Consider the following 27,475-nt stretch of genomic DNA (forward strand, 5'->3'; position numbering starts at 1 on the left):
CACTACCATGTTGGTCTTTTTGGCCATCATGACATGTTGTGAAATGTGAAGTAAAACCCCAAAAATGCTCTTGTTCTGCTCCACCAATCAGAGGTAGTGTATTCTCATTTGAGTTGTTGAGACAACTCAACTTGTTTAAACAACTCAAATGGTCACAAATTGGTTGGAATTATTAAAAATATTGGTGTAAGAATGTTTTCTTTTTAAATGAACAAATAAATAAAATAAAGGTCATTAACTTCCCAACTTAACTTAAGTGTATTTGCACACGTGTGTTGGTTTTGGCCCATCCTGCACTCCCCCATCGGCCTCAAAGTTTGGTCATATTTCTGGTGCTCCAACTTGGCCCCCCTGCCTTGTATTCTCTTTTTTTCATTTTGTTTTGTTATTCACTATACATCGCTGACTTCCTCTCCAGTTTCAGCCTAGGTACAAGCCTTCCCCATGCCAGGATATACACTTCCTGGTTCATTGCAGCATGGGGTATATTTACCAGTCGGCAGCTTGGGAGCAGCCGTAAAGATATTGCTCATTTGTTTGTAGTGAGGAAAGAGTTTGGGCTAATGCTGCATTTAAATTTACATATCGATTTTTTTTTCTTCCTGTCTCTGTGGAAATTACAAAATTAAACTAAACCCTCATATTCATAATACTCCCCTGAAGTCAGTTAATACCATATGAGTGCAGCAGAATGTAGGAATGTCTCTCTATAGTTGAACCTGTTCACAAGCACCACTATAGGTAAAGAACTTCTGCTTTGATGTAAAACATTTCCAGACAATTTCTATATATGAAGTCTTTTAAGTCCAGACCAAAAATATGTCAAGTCAGCAGAGCCAAGATATTATGTGCACTCACACTGTTATGCCGTGTATAATTTAAGTCTGACATTGAAGGAATGTTTCTCAACATGTCTCAGATTTTAGATTACATTCATATCGGTGCCAGATTCAAATGCTAAAACAACACATATACACACAAATACATAGATAAACCTTCACCTGCAGCCTCAGCGTGTTATTTAAATATTTATTTTGAAAGAAAAAGAATGCTCCTCAAGATGATTATCAGTCATTGTTATAAAGTATCTAAATACAGGCAACTGAGGTATATCTGTCTTTCTACAGGTGGAGTGTGACAGAGAGAGAGAGAGGCAGAAAGAAAGAAAGCCTGAGGGAGTGAGCGGCGGTGACAAGGACAGAAAGATTGCACATACAATGAAAACATGAGGAAACAACACAAGGCTGGAGATAAAGGGTGTTGTATACTGTCTGAAGAAGTGGTCTACGTGATCATGGCGCAGCATTCATTAATTTCAATAGAAAAGGCAAAAGGCTAAAATTTCCAAAATTGATACCAGCCTCAGTTACACTTTGAAAATGAAGCCATACAAAACCACGAATGCTAAACTGTGATCCACTAACTTGATACAACCTTCTGCATTTGGAAAAATGCATGCACTGTTGAAAATTCCATTAGGTTCCAGCAAAGACTCAGCCCGCAGTTTAAAAGAGATAAATCCCTCGAAAGCTTAATCATATTATCGTCAGTCAATTGACTTTTGCTTCAAAGTCTTAAAGAAAGAAAAGAAAGATTTGTCACACGACACTCTTCATGTGATTAAACCAAAATCAAACTGAGATATCGCTACACCTTTCTTCAATAGTTCAACATTTTGTGAATTACACATATTCACTTTTTTTGCCTAGAGTAAGTTGAGAATATTGATACCACTCATATCTTTCTCATAAATATAAAGTTACAGAGATGGTTAGCTTAGCATAAAGACTGGAAGCAGGGGAAACTGCTAGCTTGGCTCTCTCCAATGGTAAGACCAAATCAATTCAAACATTCAAAGCTAATCAATTAACATTATGTTGGTTTGTTTGATCCACAGAGAAATGGAAGGGTAAAGACTCAAAGTCTTCAGATTTGTCAGCACCATCAGGTTGCCAGGAAGCTGGCGGAGACTTTAGGAGGTCACTGCTCCCAGCCAGGAAACAGTCCGGCACATAACGCCCTGTAAACCACAATGTATTGTTTTTACACTTTGTTTTTTGTGATAATTAAACAAACGAGAAGTAACGTGGTTATTAGTGAGCTTCAGAGCTGCTGGCAGACATTTTTATTTTACCTTTGGACAGAGCGGTTAACAGTCTGCTGGCTGTAGAGGAAAGACATGAGAGTGGTAGCGATATTGTCATCTAACTCTCTGCAAGAAAAGAAGCCTATTTGTTAAAAGGTCAAACTATTGCTTTAATGATACACCGTCTTATTCTTTGTTCTCCTGCACAAACGCACTCTCAGACACAGCAGCACAGCAGATCATGTAAGGCATACCGATTTGCTTGACAAACAGTAGGCAGCGATCATAATGACTTAAAAAGACTGGAAAACACATTGAGACATACATCCACGCAGAAACACACAGGAGGCTCAGTGAACGTATAAAAAGGGTCCGGTGTCGATTGTCAGCTCAATGATTCATGACCACCTGTCATATTAAAGGTAACAATTTTAATTTGGCTTATTTGACATATGGCTGCCTTTCAACTGCAGTTAAGTCATCATCATTAAATATAGAAGAGTATTGTTTAATATATGATTAGGGTTAAATACTTACTGGTCTATTCAGCAAATTCAGATTATCTGGAATAATTGATCTAATCTGGTTATACAAATTAACAAAGAGTATATTATGGATGCATTGTAGAGCGTACCAGCATGTAGGTGAAGGCTGAAACCAGCTGAGGTTTTATGAGAGGCATACAGCTTAGTCCCACATACAGCACAGTGGTTCAGCCCTGTTAGATGTGTATGAGTGTGAGTGGGTGGGTGGTGTATTCATATGCCAGCGGATTTGAGCACATTTGTCTGTCCGTCCCTCTCTTGACAAGTACAGTATTTTGACTGAATCACACTCACATTGGCAGACTCACAAATGATGAGTAAAACAAGATCAAAATGGAGAGAGAGAAAAAACACACAGACAAGGAGTGATTGTATCCATTGAGTAGCAGAATAATCAGGCTGATTGAATGAACTACAGTATCAGAGTCAAAGAGACAGTGCTCCGCTTGTCTGTGAGGGTACAGTCCACTGCTCGGAGGAAGTGCATACTGCAGTGTCAGTCCACCAGCCCTGGTCCATCCAGTAAAGCGCTAAGGGGAGCTTTTCCACTTCCCTGTAGCCCCTATGAGTGCTCCAACAGTCAGAGGGGTGAGGTACAGTGGGACAGGGATGACCCGTGTCAGAACTGTCCCCATCCCAAACGTCTGTGGATCACCACACACGGCAAATGTTGTCAGGGACCATGTAGCTGCTCTTGTTGCAGTTGAATGCTTTGGCAAATTCTGGGAAATTCTGAAGGGAGCCCAGTACTCTGTAACACACACAGAGGAGATTGTTGGTTGGGGTTTAAGTTGCTGTATTTGAAGCTTACTTGAAATTTAATTATTATTATTTTTTTTAATAATTCTTTGTCAAGGTTTTAAAATGTTAGCTACTACTGTAATTTGTTTCCTGCCCTTTGCCTCACATGGCATAGAAATAAACGATTTGTTTTAACTTACCTGAATTTCCCCGGACTGTGGACATCTACTTTAATGGAATTAACAGCTTGCTCTGGTCGATGAGTTCCACACCACACCTGAATAACAGAGATTAGGATCATACTTGATTAGACCAATGTCATTTACAATATACTGCACTATTTACAATCTTCCATCCATATATCAGTCATCAAGCAAATTAATCAGTCAAGTAATCAATCAATCCAAACCATACATCCATAAAGTACCTGAGCAAAGTTTAGGAAAAAGAGTTGATTGTGGGAGAGGTCAATGCCGGGCAGTGATGGCTCCTTTCCATGCTCCTCCACATAGTTTTTATAGGCCTGCAGTATTAATATGAGACATTTTATATCAATTGTTCCAATTTTGGTTGTTATTCTGCTGTCTTCATCAACGTGTTATATTTCTGTGGATACTTCCTGTGTACTTCTTATACAGTTCATATACTGGGCTAAAAATACAACTGTGTTGTTTTGGAAATAGCCTGGTTAACTCACTTGCAATTGGTTTATTGTGATATTTTGAAAGTTGCTGCAGCATCTAATAATAATCTATATTTCCAGCATTTGAATTATTGTCATGTCACTTTGTGTAATAGAAAGCCAGCGTGAAACTGTAATAATAAAATACTGACATGTTGCCTGTTTGAAATTGTGTTACTCATAAATGAAATTAAATCTCCACTGCCTCAAATTGACAATTTTAATGTAAATAAATGAAATACAAATACGACATAAAATTATAGCTGATCTAAAGAATTATTATCTCAAGTCTTGCATATTAATCTGTGAATGCCCTTTCTCTGTTCACCCACGGTATAAACTGATGAAATCAGCAGCAACATAATGTCCTTTATTGCTGTGCTTATAATAGCTAATGAGCCTGTCAGTGACCTGGCAAAATTACCTATTAATCTATCTCTTGATCTATTTATGTTAGCAAGCAGAAGACAAAAACAAGCCACATATTGAATCCCATCCTCTGTCATCTTTAAACAAGGGCTTATAAACTGAGTTCCCCCCTTTGTGTTCAGGCTCATCACCTGATATGCCTGCCGTATCCCTCCATTGTCAGCAATGTTCTCCCCAAGGGTGTTGTTACCATTTAACTAGAGTGGAGAGATAAGGAGGGAAAACACATAGATAGGCAGTGAAAAAGGACAGAGGGAGCTGGCCATTTTTCTACTGTAATGTCAGCAAATCACAGATATCACTTTTTTTAGATACAAGAAATCATTGTCCCAGCGGATAAATGAACCATTGTTCAAAGCAATAGGACAGAGGAGGAGAAAAAAAGAGAGAGAGAGGGATTGATATGTCAACACGGAATATTAAAGGCACCTAAAGCAGAGAAGAGATGAGCCTGCAAAACTGGGAGAAGATAGAAATGGACAGGCTGGCAAAGGTAACAGGAAAGCAAAAAAAAACGAGACAGTGAGCAAGGTTTTGGGAATACCTTTTGAGTAAATTTATATTATATGAAAACTTGTGGAAAGAAGAAGGAGAGAGAGATTGTCTATGAAGACATACATGTAGTCCATTAGCCAGGTCCCAGGAAAAGTTGCCATACTGATTGACGATGCACTTCGACAGGTCGAGGAACCTATTAGTGGACCCTGGTGTCCACCAGTCCTTCAGGTCACCATCCTTATCATAGTTACGACCTAAAAAAGAAAGAAGCCAAATGCATGACAAAAAAAAAAAAGGATTGTGACACTTCTCTAAGCACAACCACCATTGCCATTGGATTTGTGGGTGGCTTGCAGTTGTGGATATCATTATAAAAGAGCCCTGACATTGAACATAATAACTTCACACAACCCAATGAAAATGAATGCTGTGGAAAATGATCTGAGGCAGCCCAAAGAAATGACATTTCAAAAGACCTGTTTTCTGTGGTACCAGTTACAGAAAGGGAAATATTTCTCTCCAAAGTATTTTAATCTGCCAACATTGCCTCTGGGAGAAACAGAGAGCAACAGTGTGGAAAATCATACCATTGTCATCAAAGCCATGTGTGATCTCGTGACCGATCACCATGCCGATGCCACCATAGTTGAGAGATTTAGCCTGGCCTTTGCTGAAGAAAGGCGGCTGGAGGATACCTGCAGGGAAAACTGACACCAGGGAATAACAAAATAGGTATGTCTTCACGAAACTTTACAAAATGTAGAATGTTGAATAATTGCACAAATGTACGTTTGCATGTGCACATGTAAAAATACCTATTTGGTTTTTGCTGGATGAGTAGAAGGCGTTGACAACAGCAGCTCCAGTTACCCACCTGCAGAAAACAGGTAGGATGGAATTAAAGAATGATAGAGTACGGAGCACTATAGTTCAGCATGATTCACATTTTACATTCGAATTAACCCGTTATCAATAACAGCGAGCTAATATTAGCAATGCTGCTGTGCTTAGTGGAAGGCTGAACTGTATGTGTGAGTAGGAGTTTGTGTGGGAGAATGCACTGTGCTAAATGCAAGATGGTGTGTTGACCACAAGCAAATAAGTCATGTATTTTTAAGAACTTAAACACTTAACATTGCCTCTTTAAATTACTACGCAACTTGTATGTGGCTGTTTACAGAGCAATGATTTAATCCTGCCCCCATAATTATCAATCAATTAGCTCTTACTCCTCTTTGTTGACTTTGACTCTGAGTTTCCGCAGGCGTTTCTTCTGCACATACTCCAGGTTCTGCAGGATGTTTTCAAAGTACTCCTCTGTACTGTACCCCAGCTAGCACCAACACACACCCAGAGAAACAGGAGGATTAGCCTCGATGAGAGCTATCAACACTCGGTCATACATTCTCCAGCAAAAAAGCATAAAAGCCAAGAATTTACCGAGATGTTTTCACAGAGCTGATACGCAGCCATGATGAACCCACTCTGTATTCTGTTACACTAATTCCGCGAAAGAAGAAAAACATTCACCATCACATATTTTCAGACACTCACATCTTTGTACTCATTGTTAAGATATTTGTCATCCATGATGTTGTCAGAATAGCCGATCCGTTCTCGAATAGCTCGGGCCTGCAGAAAAGTAGAGGAGACAATTTGATAAACAAACTTCTTAGTCATCGCATATAAAATAGAGTACAATACAACAGACAGTTCATTATGGCCAATACCTTCTCCTCAGCTGCTATCTTGGTCTCTGCATCCATCCAGGTCAGGTCATCAAGGTTACTAATGAACACTTCCCGAATATCTTTTATCATCTCCTCCATCTGATGCCCACACACACACACACACAAACACAAAGAGAGAATGAGGAATCATAAATAGGTCACTGATATTTGACAATCAAATGTGTGTAAGGAAAAGACACCAACTGTCAGTATAGTGTGGGAGTTTTTCCTCATAAGATCTGCCATGAGGATCCAGTGGAAAGCACACACACAAAATCTTGCAACATATTGTGCAACACAGTCGAAAAATAAACTTCCCTGAGGCGGTCCTCATCATTATATAGTCACATATCAATGTACAGAAGACACACTTTGGGTTAGAATCCCTCTTAGTAGAAGTGTGGTGAACCTGGGTATTATTACTGGTCATGTGGTAATGTATAATGTGAATAATAGGGCAGATGAAATACTAATAAAAAAGTTTTGGGACATTTCTACAGCGTTTAAGACTCAACTTGTTGTCTAAATATAGTATCAGTTTGGGGTTGCATTTTGTGTTACTGAAATAATCCAAAGCTTTATGACTTGTCTTCATGTAACATATTCACACGAGTGAAGAGTTCTCACAATAGTGAGATTTTCTAGCTTTATATGCAAATTCACACAGTAAGGTGCCCCAAAATCAACATCCAAAGCTCAATTCAGAGGGAACCTGCGGTGCAATGTTTAGTGTTTATATAATGTATTGCTCTTGAGTTACAGTATTTACAAGAATGCGCCTGCATACTGAGAGACAGACTGACGCCACCAATGATGGCATAATGCTGTGCAAACCATGTACTGTACCATGGTCATCGGCGAGCAACAAGCTAAAATATATCAAATAAAAACAAAATTAGAATATTTCACAAAAACGTTGTTGAACCAAGACAAATAGGAAAGGGAAAGAAACTAAAAACTGCAGTGACAGTGACAGCTCGAACTTCTACATCCCTTGAAGTTGTTCTCTGAAATCGCAACGAGCTGACAGAGGCATTCCAGTGTCTCATCACATCAGCAGACCCCTTGCTTACACACTCCATGACCACTCGGACAACACACTGTGGTTTGCCACAAACCACCAGGGACAATACCGATGAGGCTTTTCTGAAAACCTTTTCACCTCTTCTGTGTGTGTGTGTTTCACTGTGTGCGGGCACAAATGGGTTTGTGCTGTATGCATGCATAGATGCTTGTGGTTGCATGCAAATGTGTGCATATATTTGCATGTGAACTGCAATAATATAAATGACATGGGTCAAATGCAGGGTTTATAATGCAATGGTAAGCCTAGTCAAGCTGTATGTATCATGATAGTTTGAAATGTGATGATTTTCTATTATGGGCAATAATCCACTGCTATTGATAACGATGTAATTCACTCTGTCTCCAAATAATAGACACAATTTGATGAATAGCAGTCATTATGTATTCTAACCTTTACAAGTTTAAGTTCTCATCATGCTGAAAAAAGCGAGTGTTATATTATTAAATATTATATTTTAGATTTTATATATGATGTGTAGGTAGTATTTTACTGTTTTAGTTAGTAATTGTTTTATTTATAGGAAAACCGATGGCTGATGACATTTGCTTGTGAAATATTTATCAGAAAAAGGAACTACAGCAGTAACTATAGCTAATTGACTAAATCTTGCAATGTCTGCCTCTAAATCATCGTGAGGTAGTATCAGTATTAAGTAGCATAAATGTAAGTACTCCAGTAGAGTATAAGTAACTCTACAATCTAGCAGTAGAAGTACAGTAATTGTGTAAAAGTACTGTAAAAAGTTACATTCCACTAATGATCATATCTGAAATGAATCTCTGTGGCTGAGAAAAGGTTGGTTTGTAAGGAGTGCAGCATGTGTGCCAGCTGCAAGTCAACTCAGCACAATGACACACCTACACTCTAAGGCTAAGTATTTGGGCAAATGGGTGTTGGTACGTACTCGGAGCTGTGTGTCACTTTCGACACACAAACACACAAACATGTACTCGGGGTGCAATGGGAAATCCACATGCGGGAGTGGGGAAAGGTCCAGAAGATTTACGGCATGTGAGACACACAATCTGACACACAATCTGAGACACAGCCACACTGGTGTGGGGGTGAAAACAAGAACAACTTCAGCTGCTTTCAATGGGTGCAAGCAGAAAATACAGAACTATGGTTGATACAATTGTGACAAATGAGTAAGACACAAAAACACACTTAACATCCAAACCTATGTTCGAAAACTGCATTTATCAATAACTGAAAAAAACACAGATTAATTTCCATAATTCAGTAGCAGTTCCAAGTGTCAATAACACTATTAATATTAATAATCTAACATTCGATAATGTATTACACAGAATCTTTACAGCATAATCCACCCCTTACTGACCAGTTCTTTGCTCTTTTCAGAGAAGGCCTCCTGCACGTACAGTCGTCCCACAGCATTGTCCATGTTGTTGTTGACGTAAAGTGCACACTGTCGCCACACTGCTGCCTCTGACGTTGTACCAGACAAAGCCTGCAAGGAAAGTTACGAGGCACCGATCAATATCGAGATGCAGCATAAACCACTCAGCGTGTTGGTTGATGAGACTTGCGACAATTCTTCATTTGCACCTTCATGTAGCATCACAATTACACTATAGGAATATAAGAAACATGATGGACGGGACATTTTCAGTTATAAATGTGGAGGAAGAATATGAATGCAGGGAAAATCTAGATTTTATTAGAGCCCAACTGATTCTGTATATATTAGCTGATACTATAAGTACTGTAGTAAGGAACTACAGTAAAGAATAATTCAGAAACAGTTTTGCATAGTTTTTCTTTTATTCACCATGGCACTGACAAGTTTATGCTAGCAGCATTGCTCTAGGGACGGCAATGTCAGCACAACTTCAATCCAGATTGAAATAGCTCCACTACTGTCATGGAGTTTTTTAATGAAGATATTCATGGTCCCAGAAGATGAATCTTACTGATTTTGGTGATACCATGACTGTTCACCCAGCGCCACCGGCAGATCAAAATTTGATTTTGCCCACTACTGTGGTTCAACACGAAATACCTGCAATCCTAATGACATTCCCAGACAAATAAATAAATAAACCGACTGGAATGTTGTCACAATCAGTTTACAAGCTCATTTTTAAGCCAATAAAAATCTAGATCATCGTAAAACGATAGCTGCTGCCTCGGTCCGCCTCTTTTGCTCTCCACATGGATTGTTTACCTGCATGGAACCAAAGCCTGCCAAAACGTTATTGGTCAACCACAAACGGAAACCAGAATGCTTACGATTGCAAAATCTTGTCCCATTGCATCATATGCAGAATCTTTTTATAGAGGCTATCTACAGAAAGATGAAGTGGCAGTGTACCTTTCGGAAGGCTTTCCTGGTGTCCCTGTAAGGTCTGCTCAGGCCCACCACCATGTTCATAGCAAAACGCCACACCACGTAGTTCTGCAGATCCCTGCGAGGAGAGGAGGGATGTTAAAAGAAACTGCCTTACTCACACAAAGCTACGATATATCAGTAATGTGCCGTTTTCAATCGCAGTGCACTCCCGCCCCCACAATCAGGCTATCATACACAAACACAACTGCAGACTCATACAAACACAAACACCTCTTGTTGTATCTGGCCAAGACGAGGTTGAGTCGTCTGTAATAGTTGGGGGAGTAGTTTATGACCTTCTCTGTGTCAGGAACGCTGATGTTGACTGTATCCATTATCTTTGCTGTAAAGTAACTCCAATTAAATACCTTCAAGTCCAAAAGCACAGACAAAAGAAAAAACAGCATTAAAAAGAGGATAGGAGGTGAAGAAGAAACAGCAAATTCTGACACACAAGGAGTCTATTTTTACCTGGGATTCAACCTCAAGGGTGAAGTTGGCGTTCAGATCACCTAGCTCCATCTTGTTGTAAAGCAACACTGGGTTGTTACGGTCCTCTGGAGAATCAGTCGCCTTGGAGTGAGTAAGACAGAGAGGTAGAAAATCAAGAATGCTGTCACAACATAACTCTCCTGTTTCCTGACACGTGTACAATTGCAGTGCAGGTTCAGCAGCAACAAACATATTTGGAGTCCCAGAAGGCTTCAGGTCTGTAAATGTCAGGGCTTGAACGGTGCGAGTGCCTTGTAAAAGCCAGCAGCCGAGCACAGGGTAAGTAAAGCGTGGCAGTGAGCAGAGCACAGAACCAGCGCAGAATGACAAACGTGGAGTGTGGAAACCTGTTGGTGTGAAAAGTTGTTGTGTAGATCAAGCTGGTTAACGGCTTGTTTTACACAGCAGCTGCTCCAGACCACAAACACACGCAGGAGCGAGAGGTTTGGGCTACAAACCTCTCGCTGGAAGGTCATTCTGTCAGAAGCCGTTTGCTCTCAAAATCCTCCTGTTGTGTGAAGCTCAGATAGAAGATAAGGTATGCATTACTTCTGCTGGGAAAAAGAGTGAATGCATGCTTACATTGGCGATGTCCCTCTCCAGGTCCATTACTCGTGTCACCTCTTCTCTGATGCGGGTTTCATTGATGGTCAATTTCCGGTCTGAGCGAATCAGCTTTGCCAGGTCAACCATGAACTCCTCATAGGCCTGACATGCCTGTCAAACACACACTCATTCATGATAATCATATCTTGAATTTACTTTAACAGGAAGGACAGGAGGTTAGTAGTTTGAATTTAACCAATGACCAGAGCAGAGAATGTTTGCCCAATTGCACACATCTCGTCTGGATTGAGACACACACATGCCCATTTTTGACTTCAATCATCACTTGCTGCCTCAGAGCACATTTTTATTTATCCATACACACCTGCTCATGAATGCATGCAAGTGTAGAAATAAACACAAGGTCATGTCAGGTAGTTATGTTTTTAACTGATGCCCTCACCATTTTTTGGGCATCAGGTTTACTGTAACAAACTCATGGGGACATAGAACCCCGACTCAGTGACACTGGCCCAAATTAACACTTTTAGCTGTTATCATCGTGCATCGGTTGAAATCCTTAATTATATTACAAGAGTGTGCATGTGCATGTGTGTACACTTTAAGCCTACCTCTGCGTAGGGTCCGGTGCAAGCGTAGTAATCTCTGGACAAGAGGCCGAGGCTTGTCTGCTGGTCAAACTGGCAAAGAGGAAGACAAGAAAACATACATATGTATCGCGATAAAGACATCAGATTGGAATAAATTGGTGGGGTGGTATTTTCCAGCTGGATGGACATGATGTGTGAGTGTTTGTACGGATGTGGGTCTATACAATGGAGAGCGAGAGAGGTAAGGGCTTTCTGCTACAGTTTCACACCTACATGAATGATGTGAGAATTGGAGTCCCTGTCATCGGTGCCGACAAAAAAGTTAACTAAGAGTTGAGTCCCATATTTCTCATTCAGCTTGGCGATGACGTTCTCCAGCTTCCATGTTGTACCTGAGTAAAGGAGAAGAAAGGAAAAGTGAGAAAGAAAAGGATTGCCTGTATACAACATCCTCTGTGCGTGACAATGGAAAACAATACTCTACCATAGTCGGTCTCCCAGTTTTCCACAGCTATGGGCCAGTCAAACACATCAGGCAACATGTCGAGCAAAGGCGCCCCTCCTCTGAGCTCGATTAAACCTTACATGAAACGTACACAAACAAGCAAAAATCTGTTTATAGTAATGGGAACATTTATTTTATGCCAATCAAAATTCAGCAAAAAGAAAAGACGTCGTGTCCATATATTGTACTTGTTAACAAGCCTTATTAATCTATTCCTATTTGGGGACATTTGAGGGGTTTATTGATGTCACTTCAAAGCTAAATATTTGGGAGAAAGTATTTATTTGGATCAATTAATACTGTAAAACTGAACACACAATAATTATTTTAAAACTAATAATTGATAACGATTACAGGTTTCTAATTATAGACAGTGCAATAAACAAAATCAGACACAGAACCTTCGATGACTGTAAGACAAATGTTAATTGTAAGACAATAGAAGAGACAAAAATGACTAGTTTGTGTTGAATTCTGATGCCTGTTGACTCACTCTCATTGGTGCAGGACTTGTAAAGGGTCTTAGCCTTGGTGAGAGCAGTGGCTTCACCCTCCACTGTTTTTTCAAGGACACCTACAAATAGAGCAAAGAAACAGAGCAAGCATGAAGGAAAGAAACAAAGACAGAATGATGAAGGAAGAATGAGCGTACATGGGAACAGAGGGTGGAGAAATGAGAGAGGGGCGCAATAACTTCAGGTACATAATTATTTCATCTTTGTTGATTCTAAATAGCATCCAGCTGTCGTCCAGGTGCATTTCATCATTTTAATTAAGACACGTTGTCTGTCCCTATGTCAGAAAGCCCCAGCAAAAAATAAAGTGATGACTTCAAACTGTGGCAATCCATAGCAACCAGTGATAAAACACACAACATGACATTAATCCACGGGGAGGAGGGGAAACAAGAACATGTTATGACTGAATTTAAAGAACAAAAAACTCCAAATAAACTTCAAAGCTGTCCTGCATAAAGAAATGCTATGAAACTGATGAAAAAGAAACAAGCAGCTACCTGAAAAACTAAGGAAGAAACTTTTTTCAGATTACATCTTTTTTGAAGATTGTGTATATTGACAAAACTGTCTTTAAAAATGTGCCTGGTCACCTGCTCTAAAGAAATAGGGGTCAGCACTTCACTACTACCGGCTCCATACAGTACATGTACAGTTATCGGTCAAAAAAAAAGAAGAAAAGAAAAGATAGTTTGTTTCTTGGCTTGAGTCCAGGGTGGCAGAGATAAGGGAATGACTTATGTTTCATTTCATTGTCCTCGCCTATGAGGGACTGCACTGCTGCGGAGCGGAGCGTGCGATGCATCCAGAGCTTCAGTTGGGTCGCTGTGACGACCCAGATTCAGCCGGCAAAATAATCAGATCAGACCGCCGGAGCTGGGATTTACTCTGAATTCTGAATTCAAGCTGACTACTAACTATAGGTCTGTGTCCATCTCCCAAAGCTGCCACACGCACTACTCCCTGCTCAGTAGTCTCCTGGCTGTGGGGGTGGATGAGGCAAGGGTGCGAGTCATTTTCTCGTTTCTACCACTTTGGATATAATCCAATAGACAAAACTAACAAAACCCAAATTCTGGCAAGATCTTACACATTGCAACTTTAATGCTCACTTTCCCTTACTAAACGGACATAGCCAGTCAGTTTCCACTATTCTGGAAGTGGTGCAACAGTACACTTGCCAGCTTTGAAAAGATCAAACGTTTTATCTAACACTGAATGCACTGAAACGTTGCATTAATTAATTTATAGACCAGGTAGCAGGAACGCATATCAATAGCAAGTACACCAGTGCACAATCAAAAATTGTTCCCTTATACTATGCATGGCCAATCTTTGCTTTGAAGGATTGACTAAATGATTAAACACAAGCTATGTATTAGTTGCAGTGCAATTTATCTTTGCATTTGAGTGGTTAAGATTATTTGGATCATTTGTTGTAAAGGTCAACACCGTCATATAGAACACAAATTGCAATATACAATGCATATTTTCATCCCTGGTTGCTATAAAATGAATTCTCAGCATGTGATCGAGGTGAGGCCATGTGACCTCAGAGCAGGGATGTCACGACAAAAATAAGAAGCTGGAACCAAATCAGGATGCAGCAAAGCTGAAGGTGTGGCAGTAAAAGGCCATTTGAAAACAAGAGTGAACACCATTGCTTGTTTTATTGCCTGCGTTCATCGCCTCTTCAACACCTGTTGTGGGCATGAACGCCAGTAGCTCAGCCTCAGGCTAGAGTTTCTAGGTAGACAGCTAATCAAAATGAGTGATACGTATGTAAACGTACTCAACTGAGGGGGAGGAGAGTGGGACCAACAATACACTGTTCCTGCTGTAACCCAAGGCACAAAGTTGCATATTGTAACTTTAAAAAGTAACCATTCCTTCAGGATGCGCTGACACTTTTCAGCAGCACCGATCATTAGAGTGAGTGATCATCAAGATTCAACCCACATGGTAATTTCGGTATTTGCTAAAAACCACCATGGTGAATGCGAGTGTTTTGTTGTGATAGTGTTCCAAAATGTTGTGCCCTTAGGTGAAATCTTCACACCCACTCCATGAGTACCTGAAGCTTTAGCTCAACTTCAGTCAATCGGTGCAAAATCAATCGTGATTTAGAAATCATGTTCAAGGACAAGATGATGTTTTCAAGTTTTATTCACGTTACGTTTATTGACGTTACGTCATTTTATTCTAATGAAACAGCCGCAAGTAATGTTAATTAACTACCTAAGTCAGATAACTTAGCCTACCATTATGAGTCAACTACTCAAACAGCTTCTGTAGCTAAATGTGGACAGCTTCAGCGACAGAATGCGCAGCATATTCGTTGAATTAATCATCACTGGTGAGCAGTACAAACAATGGTTACCAATAGAGTGACTAACCACTGCAGTTTGCAATGTCATTGCAGTTTTACCTTTAATAGAATTACAGATTTCTTTGGGTTTGAACTTTGTTGAAAACACTTTGTATAAAATAAGTACATACACAACTAAAAAAAATATATATATAATAGGTCTAGGTCTATAACCTCGCATTACATGATGATCAGATACTGTTCAGATTAAACAAACAAGATAAAAGTAGAGAGATTTAGAAGTGCTTGTAGGCAGATTTCATGGTATCATCAAGTATTTCTGAAGATCATGAACTTTAAATATCATTACCAATTAAAAGGAAACACTGTAAAGGGGTATCGTGAAAGTAGGAAAACCTTTTGACTTTGATTTTATCACAAACTCATGGTTTCAGTACTTCTGGAGACAGATAAAGTTAACTCCTATGAATGTTGCATCAGGATCCACAGATATACACCATCCAACAGCACATATCAATGCAATGCCAAGATCAATACAGGAAAGAGGATGGATCTTGAATTACACAGCCAACTGCAACAAACTCTCCCCTGAGTCCATCACTCATGTCACAGTGAGTCGGGATCAAAAGATAAAAATGAGGAAAATTAGATTTTTTTTTTCTTTCTTTGTAATTTTCAGGAGATAACGTCAGGCCCAATCACAACAAAGACTGTTAGATAATGCATATTTAAAACAAGGTTTATCCCTAACTTTCAGCTCCAATTTCATTTAATGTCGCATCAGATCATCGTGTCTTCAAAACACCTTTTGTTATTGCAGAATTTATTAAATATCCAGTCTCATTCAACTTAGCAGCCCCAAGTTATTCCAAATTGAACTCCATATTTAATCATAATCTTTTTCAACTATTCTCATTTGCTCAGTGCTTTGAGTCATTCATATCCCTTACGTCTACTTGTTTCACTCATTGCATGACTGACTTTCACTTCTGCCTCTTTCTATCCTTTCATTTTTCTAATCCCTCCATTTTCTCATTACCATGTGTGCACTATTTATGTGCTCATTTAATCTTAATGAAGTTCTGAGATAGGGACCCTCCACAGGGCGCTTCCTGCAAAAGGGCACAGATCATGTGTGTATGATTGGATTACCGACTGCCTGGTGCTAATGTTTAACCACAGCAGAGGCTGAACCTATCTCTCTCTCTCTCTCTCTCTCTCTCTCTCTCTCTCTCTCTCGCCCCATGTGTGCGTGTTTGGATTTATTTGAGAATGGATTTTGTGCCACCTGATGTTTGTTTGAGACATCACATCAATTTGAGCCAAACCACTCAGCATGATATGGAATCCGAAGTTGGAGTTTCTTCTCTCTGCATTGCCATTTTATCCTTGACTGCTTCTAGTTCCAAATGGCATTTCACTTGCAGTATTTTTCCTACGAGAGTTCTGCTTCTAATTTATCATCATTTTACTATATTACATGCAGAAACCTTAAATGAAGTTGAGACTGAAATGAGTTGACACTTCATGCAAGTGATTAGTCTCAATCTGCAACAGCAGAGCTGTTTACTGCTCTTTGTGTGGTATAAAAACATAAACGACAAAACAAAAACTGCATTGAGAGGAAACAAATTTGACGAAAGAACAGAGAACAAGTTTAAATTGCCATTCAAACCAGTAAAACAGCCCAATAGAAACTCACTCAAACTACTTGATTGAGGTTCATATACATACTGTGTATATATATATATATTGTAAGAAAAAAGGGAACAAACCAGTTCAATCCCACTTTGCAACTATGGTGTCAGCTGACATAATTACAGTGGTTGCTGAAAACAGTATTCCTGCTCAACAGTGTCCTGTGGGAAATGTATAAGCTTTCAGCAACAACACCCACTGACCCTGTCACCAAGCCAAACATTGGACATTGGATCTACACACACCATATACTAACTATGCCATTGGCTCAGTAACATGGTTTCAGTCAAAGTATAAATACCCAGTATTGGCTGAGAAACAGCTAACAGGCCAGATCTTTACCCTGATGGAAGTCTAAGCTCTTTCCTGTTAATCATAATCCTTGCTGACAAGAAAACATATTCAATTCAGGATCTTTTATTCAATTTATTTTTGTTGGCCAAGAATTGCCGCATTGATAGTCATATTATTTTACTTGGCCACAAAGGTCTGCTTTCAGGTCTGCTTTCCTTATTTGATATGTTGATGAGAAATACAGGATTAATGGTGTTGTGCAATGGTTCTGACTGGAATTTTGAAGGTCATGTGAATAAACCTTTTATCGCGAAAAAGTCCTATTGCAGTCTGTATTGTTTGACACAAGTTTTGTTTCAGTTATTGTTATCACAGGAAACACACAGACATTCTGTCTCTGACTGTTAGCTGTATGCCAGACAAACAGCTCACATCCAACCACTATTCTATCGCCACAGCCAGCTCACAGACATGCTTTGATGCTCTTGGTGATGCCAAATTCTATAAGAAACATAAGCTGGTTCCTGTGCTGCATGCCTCCAGCGAGAATTTTCTCTGTTCAATGAGATTTAGACCTGGAGTCAGAAGCACCTTGTGTAATACAGAAGAGATGCAGTGTGCTCACACGCACATGCTCAAGCACGGATGGATGTCCACACATAGAGCTTAGAGCTTGGAGATTACTTTCACATGCTGTTTCACATTTCGTGACCTATCCTCCTGGCTACAGAGCTCTTCCTCACCTCCCCTCAAAGCACCTTGTGTGTAGTTTCTCAACTTTATTTTATTTTATCACTCTTTTTTTGTCCTTCATTTCCCCTCAGTATTGAAGTCTTGAAAAATCCTTACTTTCCCTCTTTTTTGTCTGTTGTCCTTCTTCCCTTCCCCTTCCTGACACAAACTAGCTAGTAATTAAAATTTTCTCAGTCAATTGGGTAAATTATTTGCACAGTATGCCACACCTGAGTAGGGGCAGGTGGAAAAACAAGCTCACACGGGCGCGTACAAACACATGCACACACAAAGCTGTGGTCACAATCGGTGTCCTCATTATGAATCATTTATGGCCTACAGCAGCAGAGAACAATCCGAGGCATTTACAAGCAACCACACACATACACATGCACGCAGCCTTTTTTATTGCCGTCTTGCAGCCTAGAGCGCTGCAGAGTCCAGGTGTTTCCAGGCCCCTGGAGCTGTTGACAGGAAAAAGGATCCGCTTGTCAGCGGGCAGTGGTATCCAAGCAGGTGGCAGCAGCGAATCCCGAGATCAGAGGTCGCATGTTTGATGTCACATCCACAGTCGAGGTCACAGCTCTACTGAGGCCTCGCACAAGTCATTAAGAAAAAAATGTATTCTGACAGCTAGTATGTCTCGTTGCTACTGCACATGTTCAAGAAAACAGAATGCACACGTACCTTGGTCAGAAATATCAAGTATGATCTTAGATACCCAGCATTCCCTTTTTATTTCTCTCTAAAACACACACAGACCCGAACACACAAATTCAACCTGAACATGTGTGAACACAGTACAACGGTTGGTGGGGAGATTTAAGCTGTTGAATGATTAAGACCAGTTCTTTAGCTGCTCCATTCCTTTCTGCGGTAAATGCAGAATTTAGATCACTTAAGTCAACGATTTTAAAACTTAAACCTTTGCACTTTGTCCAATATTTCATCATTAGTTGCAGAAGTGCATTTTTATATCTCTATCCCTGCTTTCAGACCGCTGATACATCTGCTTAGTTGTAGTACGAGTACAACAAAGTGTGAAATGACGCCACACATTTACACGGAGACGTGCTATGTACGTAAATGCACATACAGTAACACAATGCCAAAAATGAACCCATTTTGAGCAATGTTTACTTTCCTTTTTCCCCCCTGTGTGTGATTTTTATGGGTGTTAAGCCATGTAGAAGAGAGCAGAAGAGAGCAAAGCAGAACAAAACAGGCTATAAGTTGTTGGCAACGTACAATACACCAAAAACTCCTATAGTTGCCTACATGATTTTTTCCAGCAACCTGCACACCGACATGTCATGTTTGTTAGAAATCTAATTAGAGCTCTCTGAATCACATAGAAGCTCATGTTCAAGCAAATAATTGTGAAGGAAAAAGAGCCAGAGTTTCAATAGCCCACTTTTATAATTAGACTACGCAGAGGGAATGAAGATGCACTTTTGCCATTACAAGCAACTTCGAAAGAAAAGGTAAACACATGAATACTGACCATTAAATGCAATTTCTAAAACCTGATGAATGTAATATTGATCTGTAGCTGTCAGTACAGAAAGAAAGAAAATAGCATTTCATATGCAGCACTATCCTTTCAAACAATAATGTGGTATGATCAATTAAGACTAAATATCATGCATATCTAATTTTGGATTGAATAAAGACATCTAGCCATTACCCCCCACATTCAGTTTTATCCTTATGAAGTTGTCATCACAGGCCAGATGGCAAAAAAAAAAAGTGCTGTCCCAAGACACAACGGTGTGTTTTTACATCTAGATTGGACAGATAAAGTGCTTGTGCTGGTAAAAATGATCTGAGTCCACAAGACGGGCTGAACTTTAAACCCATGGTTTTTACTTCCCACTAAGGATCCATCTTTCTCAACCCTCTAAATCACTCCATTTCTCCTGCAGTCATTTTCATAGTGAAAGGCACCGGCATATAAATTGTAAATTTACGGTGGAAGAAGAGTTTCAGTTGTCCGTGGAAAGGTTTGTGAGCCTCGAAGATTTAGCACCCACTGCTCAGGACTCGACTGGCCTTCTCAGAGACAAGTCGAAGTGAAGTATGGACCCTGGCGCGCACAAACAAATCCACTAGCGCTCTCGCGTATACAGTGTAACGTGACCCTTTCTATATCAACCATGCCAAAATAACACTAACAAGGCTCTAATGTTTGCTGAAAGCTGGCAAAACACATGAGACACACACGCACATACAAACTTGCAATGCAGATTGTTTCTCACAGCCTAGTTGACGTCTTTAGAAAACAGCTTGAAAGCAACACACACACACTGATAATGCCAGTTCTGTTGACAAATTATCCACTCACATGGTGTTACTGAAGCCAAACTCATGGCATCCGTGATATCTATAGCACTGCAGTCCCTGTAGGACAGTCCTCTTTAGCTCGGATTCTCAAGGAACATAATCAAGCTGTTGTCCGTCCTCTTACAATGCAAGAGGACTTACTAGTCTAGCTTTAAAACTCTTAACCATGGACTAAACACAGTATCAATACTCACAAATGAGTACCCTTGCCTGTATGTGTTACGGCCTTTCTGTATGTGGATCTTAATTTGTTTGTGTGAGTGGGTGTGCGAGTAGGTGTCTGACCTTTGAGAATGACTTCCATCTCGTCTCTTAAGATGTCAAAGGTGCTGTATCTAGAGCTGGTCTCAGGGATGATGTTCTTTTTCAGCCAGCCCCCACAGGCGTACTGGTAGAAGTTGTCACAAGGGTCCACGCTGGCATCCATGTTCGCAATGAGGCGAGAAGCTGCAAGGACAGAGAGGAAACAAGCCCTGAGAATTAGAGGAAATGCTTTCCTAAAAAGACTTCAATATACTGCAGGGTAAAGGAGAATGATGCGAAATCAAAAAGTTGGGAAATATGCTTTTTTGTTTTATTTTGGAGAGTTCAGTATAAGGCTACAGTCAATAGTTGGTTAACTTAGCTGAGCATAAACACTGGGAACACAAGGGATGCTAACAAGTTCTGACTAACGGTACCAAAATCCACCTACCAGCAACTGTAATGCTCACTAAGCTTTCCTTAGCGGAGGTCATTGTGCCTGTCCAGCCCAGCACATAAACCACAATGTGTTGGTTTTACACTTCCGCTTTTAAACTACAAATACCTGTTTCTGATCGTTGAGCTGAGCCATTAAAAGTAGCTGCTGGATGAAGCCTTTACAGTGAATGGACAGATGTTAGAGTGGAATCAATGTTCTCATCGGACCACTTTCAATCTTGGATGCTTACAAATATGTTTCATGCTCTTCTTGTAGTGAGCGATATTTACCCAAAAACCCATACAAAAATCTAAACACCTTAAAATATCATACATAGACCTGTGAAAAAAAAGTTGCAAAAATATGCAGCCATTTGCAAAAGTAAAACAGTATCATGGCACTGATTGGGTTAAGTTTGGCACCAGTCCTAGAAATGTGTGAACTTTCTTGAGCTGCAATTAAATTACATGAGGCAGCTGACAGATCTCTAGTGACAAGTCTGTCTGTCAAATCTGACTGAATTGGGACAAAATGCATCGCAAATGATTGGTCGTCTGTTGCTGGAAACTAGAGGAAGAATTATATATCTTTGATTTACTATGGTAGTGGTTTTTATGAAAAATAAACTGTTGTCCTATGAACAATATCTACTGAAGTGGGGAAAAAAAGATATTTAAGAGGTTGTTGCATAAAGGATTAATAAAAGAAGTGTTAGGACAATATACTGGAATGCTATAAGAGACTTTGAAATTATTTGAAAATGGGTTTGTGTGATACAAAAAGGTTTCAGCAGCATTACTGGGGTCATGTGGTCAAGTTATAAGAGCTTGGATGTGTTGAAATATTTCAGTTTTGGACACACGCTGCACACATATAAGCTGTACATACATGCTTATACACATTACCAGTTTCACAACTTCTCCTGTACAATTGTTGATCCGAGAACAATAACCCTTTGCAACATGTTTCTGCTGATCAGGACTGTTCCTGTTTGATTACTGTTTTGACTTAGTGGCAAAATATTCACAATTGAAGTGGCTATTAAATCCTTTGGGTCTCTGCAGCAGTCTCAATTTCCGCAATCTTTCCCCCTCTGGGAAAAAGTAAAGCCCTCAGAATGAGACAATAAAGGGAACATACAAAAAAACAAACAAACAACAGACACAATGCTCACCTGACTGCGTGCAGTCAGCTGATGTGCAGATTTCATCTGTAGGAAAATGCAAAACAAATCATTATTCAGTGGGATTTTTGCAGTCATCCGTCATCACGTCAAATGCTCACTCTCTCATCTCATCTCTCTCATCTAATTTTAGCCTTGTACTTCATATTATCCGCATCTCATCTTTCTCACACGTATAACCCTGAACTACTTAGAAGTGTGGCTTTCATTCTGTCTGGAATCATTTAGGTGCTAAACTGTTCATCAAATTCACACACACACACACACACACCAGTGAGCTGTCATTTGACCATAAATACATTGCTTCATGTGTTCCATGTGAATGTGTGTGCACACAGTTGAGTGCACACACGTACAAACATAGTCATTAGACGTTCTCATTTTACTGACATGGCAGTTTACAGATTTATCAACCACAAGATTGCAGAAGATAATAATAGCGCAACACACACACAAAAATAGGACGACCAATGTTGTATGCATCATGAGATTACATTTGGTTGGCTTTTTTGACAGGTTTTTGACCTGCTGAACTTACAAGTTGTTCCTTTTGTCAATAATGAATATGTAGATCTATTAATAAGCGGTTTACTACCTTTCAATGTCATACAAGTAGATAGCTTTTCTTGTACCACATCTCGGTGATCCATCATCCTTGGACTTACTAATGATTAATAAATCATCAGTTACCTAACAAAGACTTTGTGTCAGTACAAGTTTAACACATTTTTATATACAAGTGGGAAAAGCCAGCAAGGTCAGGATATTAACAATTAAAAAACCCATGTGATACTCTTATTGTGAAATTGATCTGAATGAAGCAGGTTCGATTGGTTTCCCAAAGTAAGGAAAGATTGGTGGGGTTGTCTGTTTGAGCTCACTGTTTTCATTTAAATGATCCACTTGAATTGATGACATTTACAGCAAGATATTAGATACATCATTATTCATAATTTACACAAACGTCTACATTTTGAATAAGCTCAATGTTTTGAGGTATACATGATTGTTTGAAAATGCCTAAACAGAAAGGAAAGGACCTTTGCACACTGCATTCTTCTTTCTGGCTCAGTGGTTGTACTTTTGGATTATGCTTTAAAAGCACACAGCTCAAGTGTCTTCAGTTCACCTGAACAAAATGCTGCTCTCAAGCACGCTCCTTTGTGCTTGCCATTAACCATGAACTCAGCTGAAAGTCTCACTTAATATTGCGGTGACCAGAAAAACAAAGAGTGTCCTCTAAGCTGAATGGCTCCCGACATAAAAGTTTTTGATTGCATGACATTTTGTTTCTCATGTTTCCTACATTTTTGTTAACATAAGTCTGTTTATCGAGGAACCACTCGGGTTTACATATATCTGTCCTCTGCTATCTCCTCAAAACTCACCAGTCTTCTGTGTGGCAAAGAGGATGACGAGGGCGACGATGACGATGAAGAGCAAGGAGACGATAGTAATGAGGCCGACCTCCAGGGAGGTCCAGCGGGGCTTCTTAGCCGACTTGGGGGGGTTGCTCTCCGTCATTCTCAGGTCTCCTCCTTCAGCTGCCAGCTGTTTCAACTCACCTGAGAGAGGGAGAACCACAGAGGTAGAGCTGAAACCATTTGTCGACTGGTCAGCAACAATTATGATTACCAATTATTCGGCATTCACCAAGCAATCATGCCAAACACTTAGATGTGAGAATGTGCTGCTTCTCTGCTGTATATAATTGTAAACTGAGTATTTGGGGGGTTTTGGACTGTAGCTAGGTTGGACAAAACAATATATTTGAAGATTTATCCTTCGGCTCTTTTTTTTACTTTTTTTTCCGACATTTTATCAATTGATCAATGGATTAATTGAAAAATAGTAATAATAAATTCACTGATAATGAAAATAATCATTAGTTGCAGCCCTAAACAGAAGACAATAACACATAGATAACATAGAAGTTTGGTGAAAAAACAAATACAAGTGTAATTCATGAACCAAACATGAACTAAAGAATTTGTCAGCAACACATTTTCATCGTTTCAGAATCATTTCAAAATCTAAAAATCAATTCATCTTTGAAGCCATCAACAAAAAATGCCAAACACTTCTCAAATGTGAGGATATTACTACTTTTGCAACATACCATTTTTAATTAAAATATAGACATTTTGACATTGATAAGGCAAACGTTCAGTTAAATCTTCAGACTTTTCAGACACAAGCTGAAAAAAGAAAAGGAAAAGAGTGAAAGCGAGATAAAATAAAGCAAATAAGATAAAAAAAAAAAAAAACCAAAGACAAACAGTATTTTTTGAACCCGTATTTGAGCAAAAGGCAAGAACAATGGAAGTTCTTACCCTCTAGTGGCAGTACACTCCAGACAAAAACAAGAAACACACACTTCTGAAGAATGGAAAGCAAGAGAGACCTTCCCTCTGCTCCTCACTGTTGTTTTCCTCTCTGGGACCAAGTGAGAACTTTACAAAGTTCATGGAACAAGCAGTTAAGTCTATCTCTGAAGGCAATTAATCCTTAATCCCTTACTGAAGGCACACACACACGCACACACACACTTGTGCAATTACGGCACGCACACATCCACAGCCATGCTCTCACACACACTTTTACAAGCTGGTGTCATGAGGCATAATGTGCAGATGGGTGGGTCTCTCTGCATGCTGGCTGAGATGAGAGCGCCGCCCAACCAAAGGACAAAGTCTGTTAGCTTCCTTTGAACGAGTAGACAGCCACAGGCACACGTCACCTACTGTAATAACCACAGACCTGCTGAATGTCAAATCCTCTATCATTGTTCTTCGTGACTAAACAATTGCCCAGTGTGAAGTAAACTACAGTCACTATTCAGGCGTGTCATTTGCCTTTACTGTTCAGATCCCAACAGGCTGCTTTCCCAACTCCACACCAGCACTATAGGCTACACTATAGGCTACAGCATGCATGATGTCCCTCTGGATCATAAGATTTACTGTAGGTCAGTGGTGGCCCTGCATGTAATGGATATCGTTCCTTTTGCAGTGTTTGTGTGGGAACGATGTGATTCTATGACAGGCATAAAGGCAACTAAAAATATGGGCAGAAAATGAATAATCGAAAGCCTAAAAACAGGAGACAGGACAGTGGAATGACACAAGTTGATGTGTTCATCTCAACTTCCTGTCAACCTGCCTCTGGTTGGCTGCAGGAGGGGGCAGACACTTTGCCAAGCACACACTTCGCAGTGGCAGCAGTCCCCCAGCTCTAATAAAACCATTTGTGCATGTAAGCTTTGGAGAGGTGTATTATATTCATTTATGTTAATACTGACAAGTTTCATGGCAAGAAATGAAAACGTCTGTGAAATGTATTGAAAAGGATAAGGAACATAAACACAGAGTAAAGAAATGTGCAAAAATGAGGGAGAGACGTAAAAACAGAGATGGACACTTGACACAGAAAGGTACTAAATCATGTGTAAGTGAGCTGAGGGCATGTTAGATATGAATCTAAAGGAGCTCGAACTGTACATGCACGCATCACCCTTATATAATGCTTTATGGGTGGATTAAGGAACTTGTTAGTGTAGTACAACCACAGCACCTGATAGCTTTAAGGATGTTTGCTCCATGAGAGAAGAAGGCCTAATATGAGTGCATGAGTTATTTGTAAATTGAGCTGTCATTTCTGCTGCTGGTGTGACTGCTCCTGTTGCACGACGCAGTCACTGGTTATACTTGTCTCCATGTGGCTCTGATGATTAGTCTTCAGTGTGTTTTGGAAGGTATGTGTAAAAACTCTCTCTTACTTTTTTTTTGTTTTTGTCAGTCATGATATATCTGAAACATAAACAGTCCCCATGTCTTGTGGGACCTCACAAACCCCCTTCAAAATTAAACCCATCATTCACTAAGACGCCTGAAAACACCCATTCGTCTGCATGCACACACACACACACAAGTACACACACTGCTTGTGCAAAGTCACTTTTGAACAACCTATATCTCTGAGAGCCATTAACATGTCATGTACTTAATTGAGTTTGAATAAGTACAGGAATGTGGCCTATTTAACTTAAAATAACACCTTCTCTGGGATATGACTTTCAGCACTGGGCCCAGCTGCACACTGCAGACTGAAATCACTTTTAAAAGACTTGATACCCAAAGGTGCTGTGAACTAGCTGGAATGAAGTCCACCTCTTAAATTGCTTAATGGTAGTGATAGCAGTATGAATGAAACAGGAAAAATAAAGAGATATAGCACTTACAGCTGCTATACAGTCAACCAAAACCACAAAGTAAGCTTGGACACCCAGCTGTGATTCTATGACAGCAGACTGAGATGTTTTCTGATAGCACCAAATGCAATAGGTGTTAAAACTCCAGTGATACAAATATTCAGCTGCAGAACACACGGTGAGCAAGACGCCAGATCCTCATCTCCTGTTGCACGTTGGGAATTCCAAGGGGGTGGCATGATCAACTGGTGTATGCTGCCCCGTGTCACCCAGCCGGCACGCGAGCACAGGCAAAAATAATGCACTCGCTCACGCGCGCGCGCACACGCAGACAGACGGAGACTCACACAAATGGCACCGCGTTGAAAAAGAAGCGCTCGGGGTGAGTGAGCGACTTACCAGATGTGTCGGGAAATTTTCGGTCGATGATATATATGGGCATCACATCCACTGATCCATCAAATACAAAAAGCGGGGGCGAAGTGCTGATCGATCTGTTCCAGATTATTGTTTGTGCTTCACCCTGGATTTCAACAAGGCGCAAACGGATCCCGCCTCTCCCTCTCTCCCTCTCTCTCTCTCTCTCACCCCCCTCTCCTTATTCTTCTTCTTTCTTTGGCATTATATTCTACGAGTGCACATTCACACAAACACACACGCGCGCACAGACCCTTCACTAAAACTGCCTACCCACGGAGGATCGCTGAATTCAAACGACCCATCAGACTCTTGCGCGGTGCAATTGGTCAAGTGTGATCCTCAGGGGCGAGATCCCATATTTATACAGCCAATGACATATAGTGAGGCAGTGAAGCAACCCTCTGAAGTTCCCCGTCCGAGTCGTTGCCCTTTCCATCAGGGCGGCGTTTAGAAGTGACCCTATTGGCGGCACTCCGGGCGCAGGTTCAGATGAAGAGTGTGATGAAGAGATGTATTGCGGTTACTCACAGAATTGTCAATAGCTTGTAAAAACCAATGCACTTTATGGATATTAAGCGTATACAGCAAAACCCCTGTTAACAGATAATTGATATGAACACTGTAGTGAGTTGTAGTTGTCCAACAGCATTATTGCATACAGTCATTTCTGAAACATTTTTAAATACAACCATTTCCTTAGTAAGAAAGTTGCACCAAGTTAAGGGTCATGCATATGATCCACACCGTGCGAGATGGTCTTAATG

At 40.1% G+C, this 27,475-nt stretch overlaps 1 protein-coding gene across 2 annotated transcripts; it reads right to left on the minus strand.

Moving 5' to 3' along the window:
* Positions 1–1,015: 1,015 nt before the first annotated feature.
* LOC116390878 (neprilysin) lies at positions 1,016–27,045 on the minus strand. 2 transcript variants are annotated; one of them, XM_031860997.1, is made up of 23 exons: positions 26,691–27,045; positions 23,470–23,646; positions 22,073–22,108; positions 20,502–20,663; positions 12,799–12,879; positions 12,285–12,380; positions 12,074–12,192; positions 11,822–11,890; positions 11,226–11,360; positions 10,623–10,724; positions 10,383–10,519; positions 10,134–10,227; positions 9,141–9,269; positions 6,712–6,810; positions 6,536–6,613; positions 6,211–6,314; positions 5,797–5,855; positions 5,569–5,688; positions 5,102–5,235; positions 4,615–4,680; positions 3,800–3,895; positions 3,573–3,649; positions 1,016–3,382 (listed from the first exon to the last, which is right to left on the minus strand). In XM_031860997.1, the coding sequence occupies exons 1-23, from the start codon at positions 26,731–26,733 to the stop codon at positions 3,283–3,285; spliced, it is 2,313 nt and encodes a 770-aa protein (XP_031716857.1). In that variant the 5' UTR covers positions 26,734–27,045; the 3' UTR covers positions 1,016–3,282. The 2 variants fall into 2 exon arrangements, with proteins under 2 accessions (XP_031716857.1, XP_031716858.1); XM_031860998.1 differs by lacking the exon at positions 26,691–27,045 and adding an exon at positions 24,415–24,662.
* Between the last annotated feature and the right edge of the window lie 430 nt (positions 27,046–27,475).

Source organism: Anarrhichthys ocellatus, unplaced genomic scaffold, assembly GCF_004355925.1.
Source record: "Anarrhichthys ocellatus isolate YVR2014 unplaced genomic scaffold, GSC_Weel_1.0 scaffold24, whole genome shotgun sequence".
Classification (NCBI taxonomy): Eukaryota; Metazoa; Chordata; class Actinopteri; order Perciformes; family Anarhichadidae; genus Anarrhichthys; species Anarrhichthys ocellatus.

Bases quoted from the DNA above. Each gene is read 5' to 3' on its own strand.
- LOC116390878 (XM_031860997.1), bottom strand. From the start codon at position 26,733: ATGCCCATATATATCATCGACCGAAAATTTCCCGACACATCTG. The intron at 5,689-5,796 runs GTATTTTTACAT...CCCTGGTGTCAG, and splicing joins ATCCAGCAAAAACCAAATAG to TTTTCCCTGCAGGTATCCTC. The intron at 3,896-4,614 runs GTGATGAGCCTG...TTAATACTGCAG, and splicing joins GGATACGGCAGGCATATCAG to GCCTATAAAAACTATGTGGA.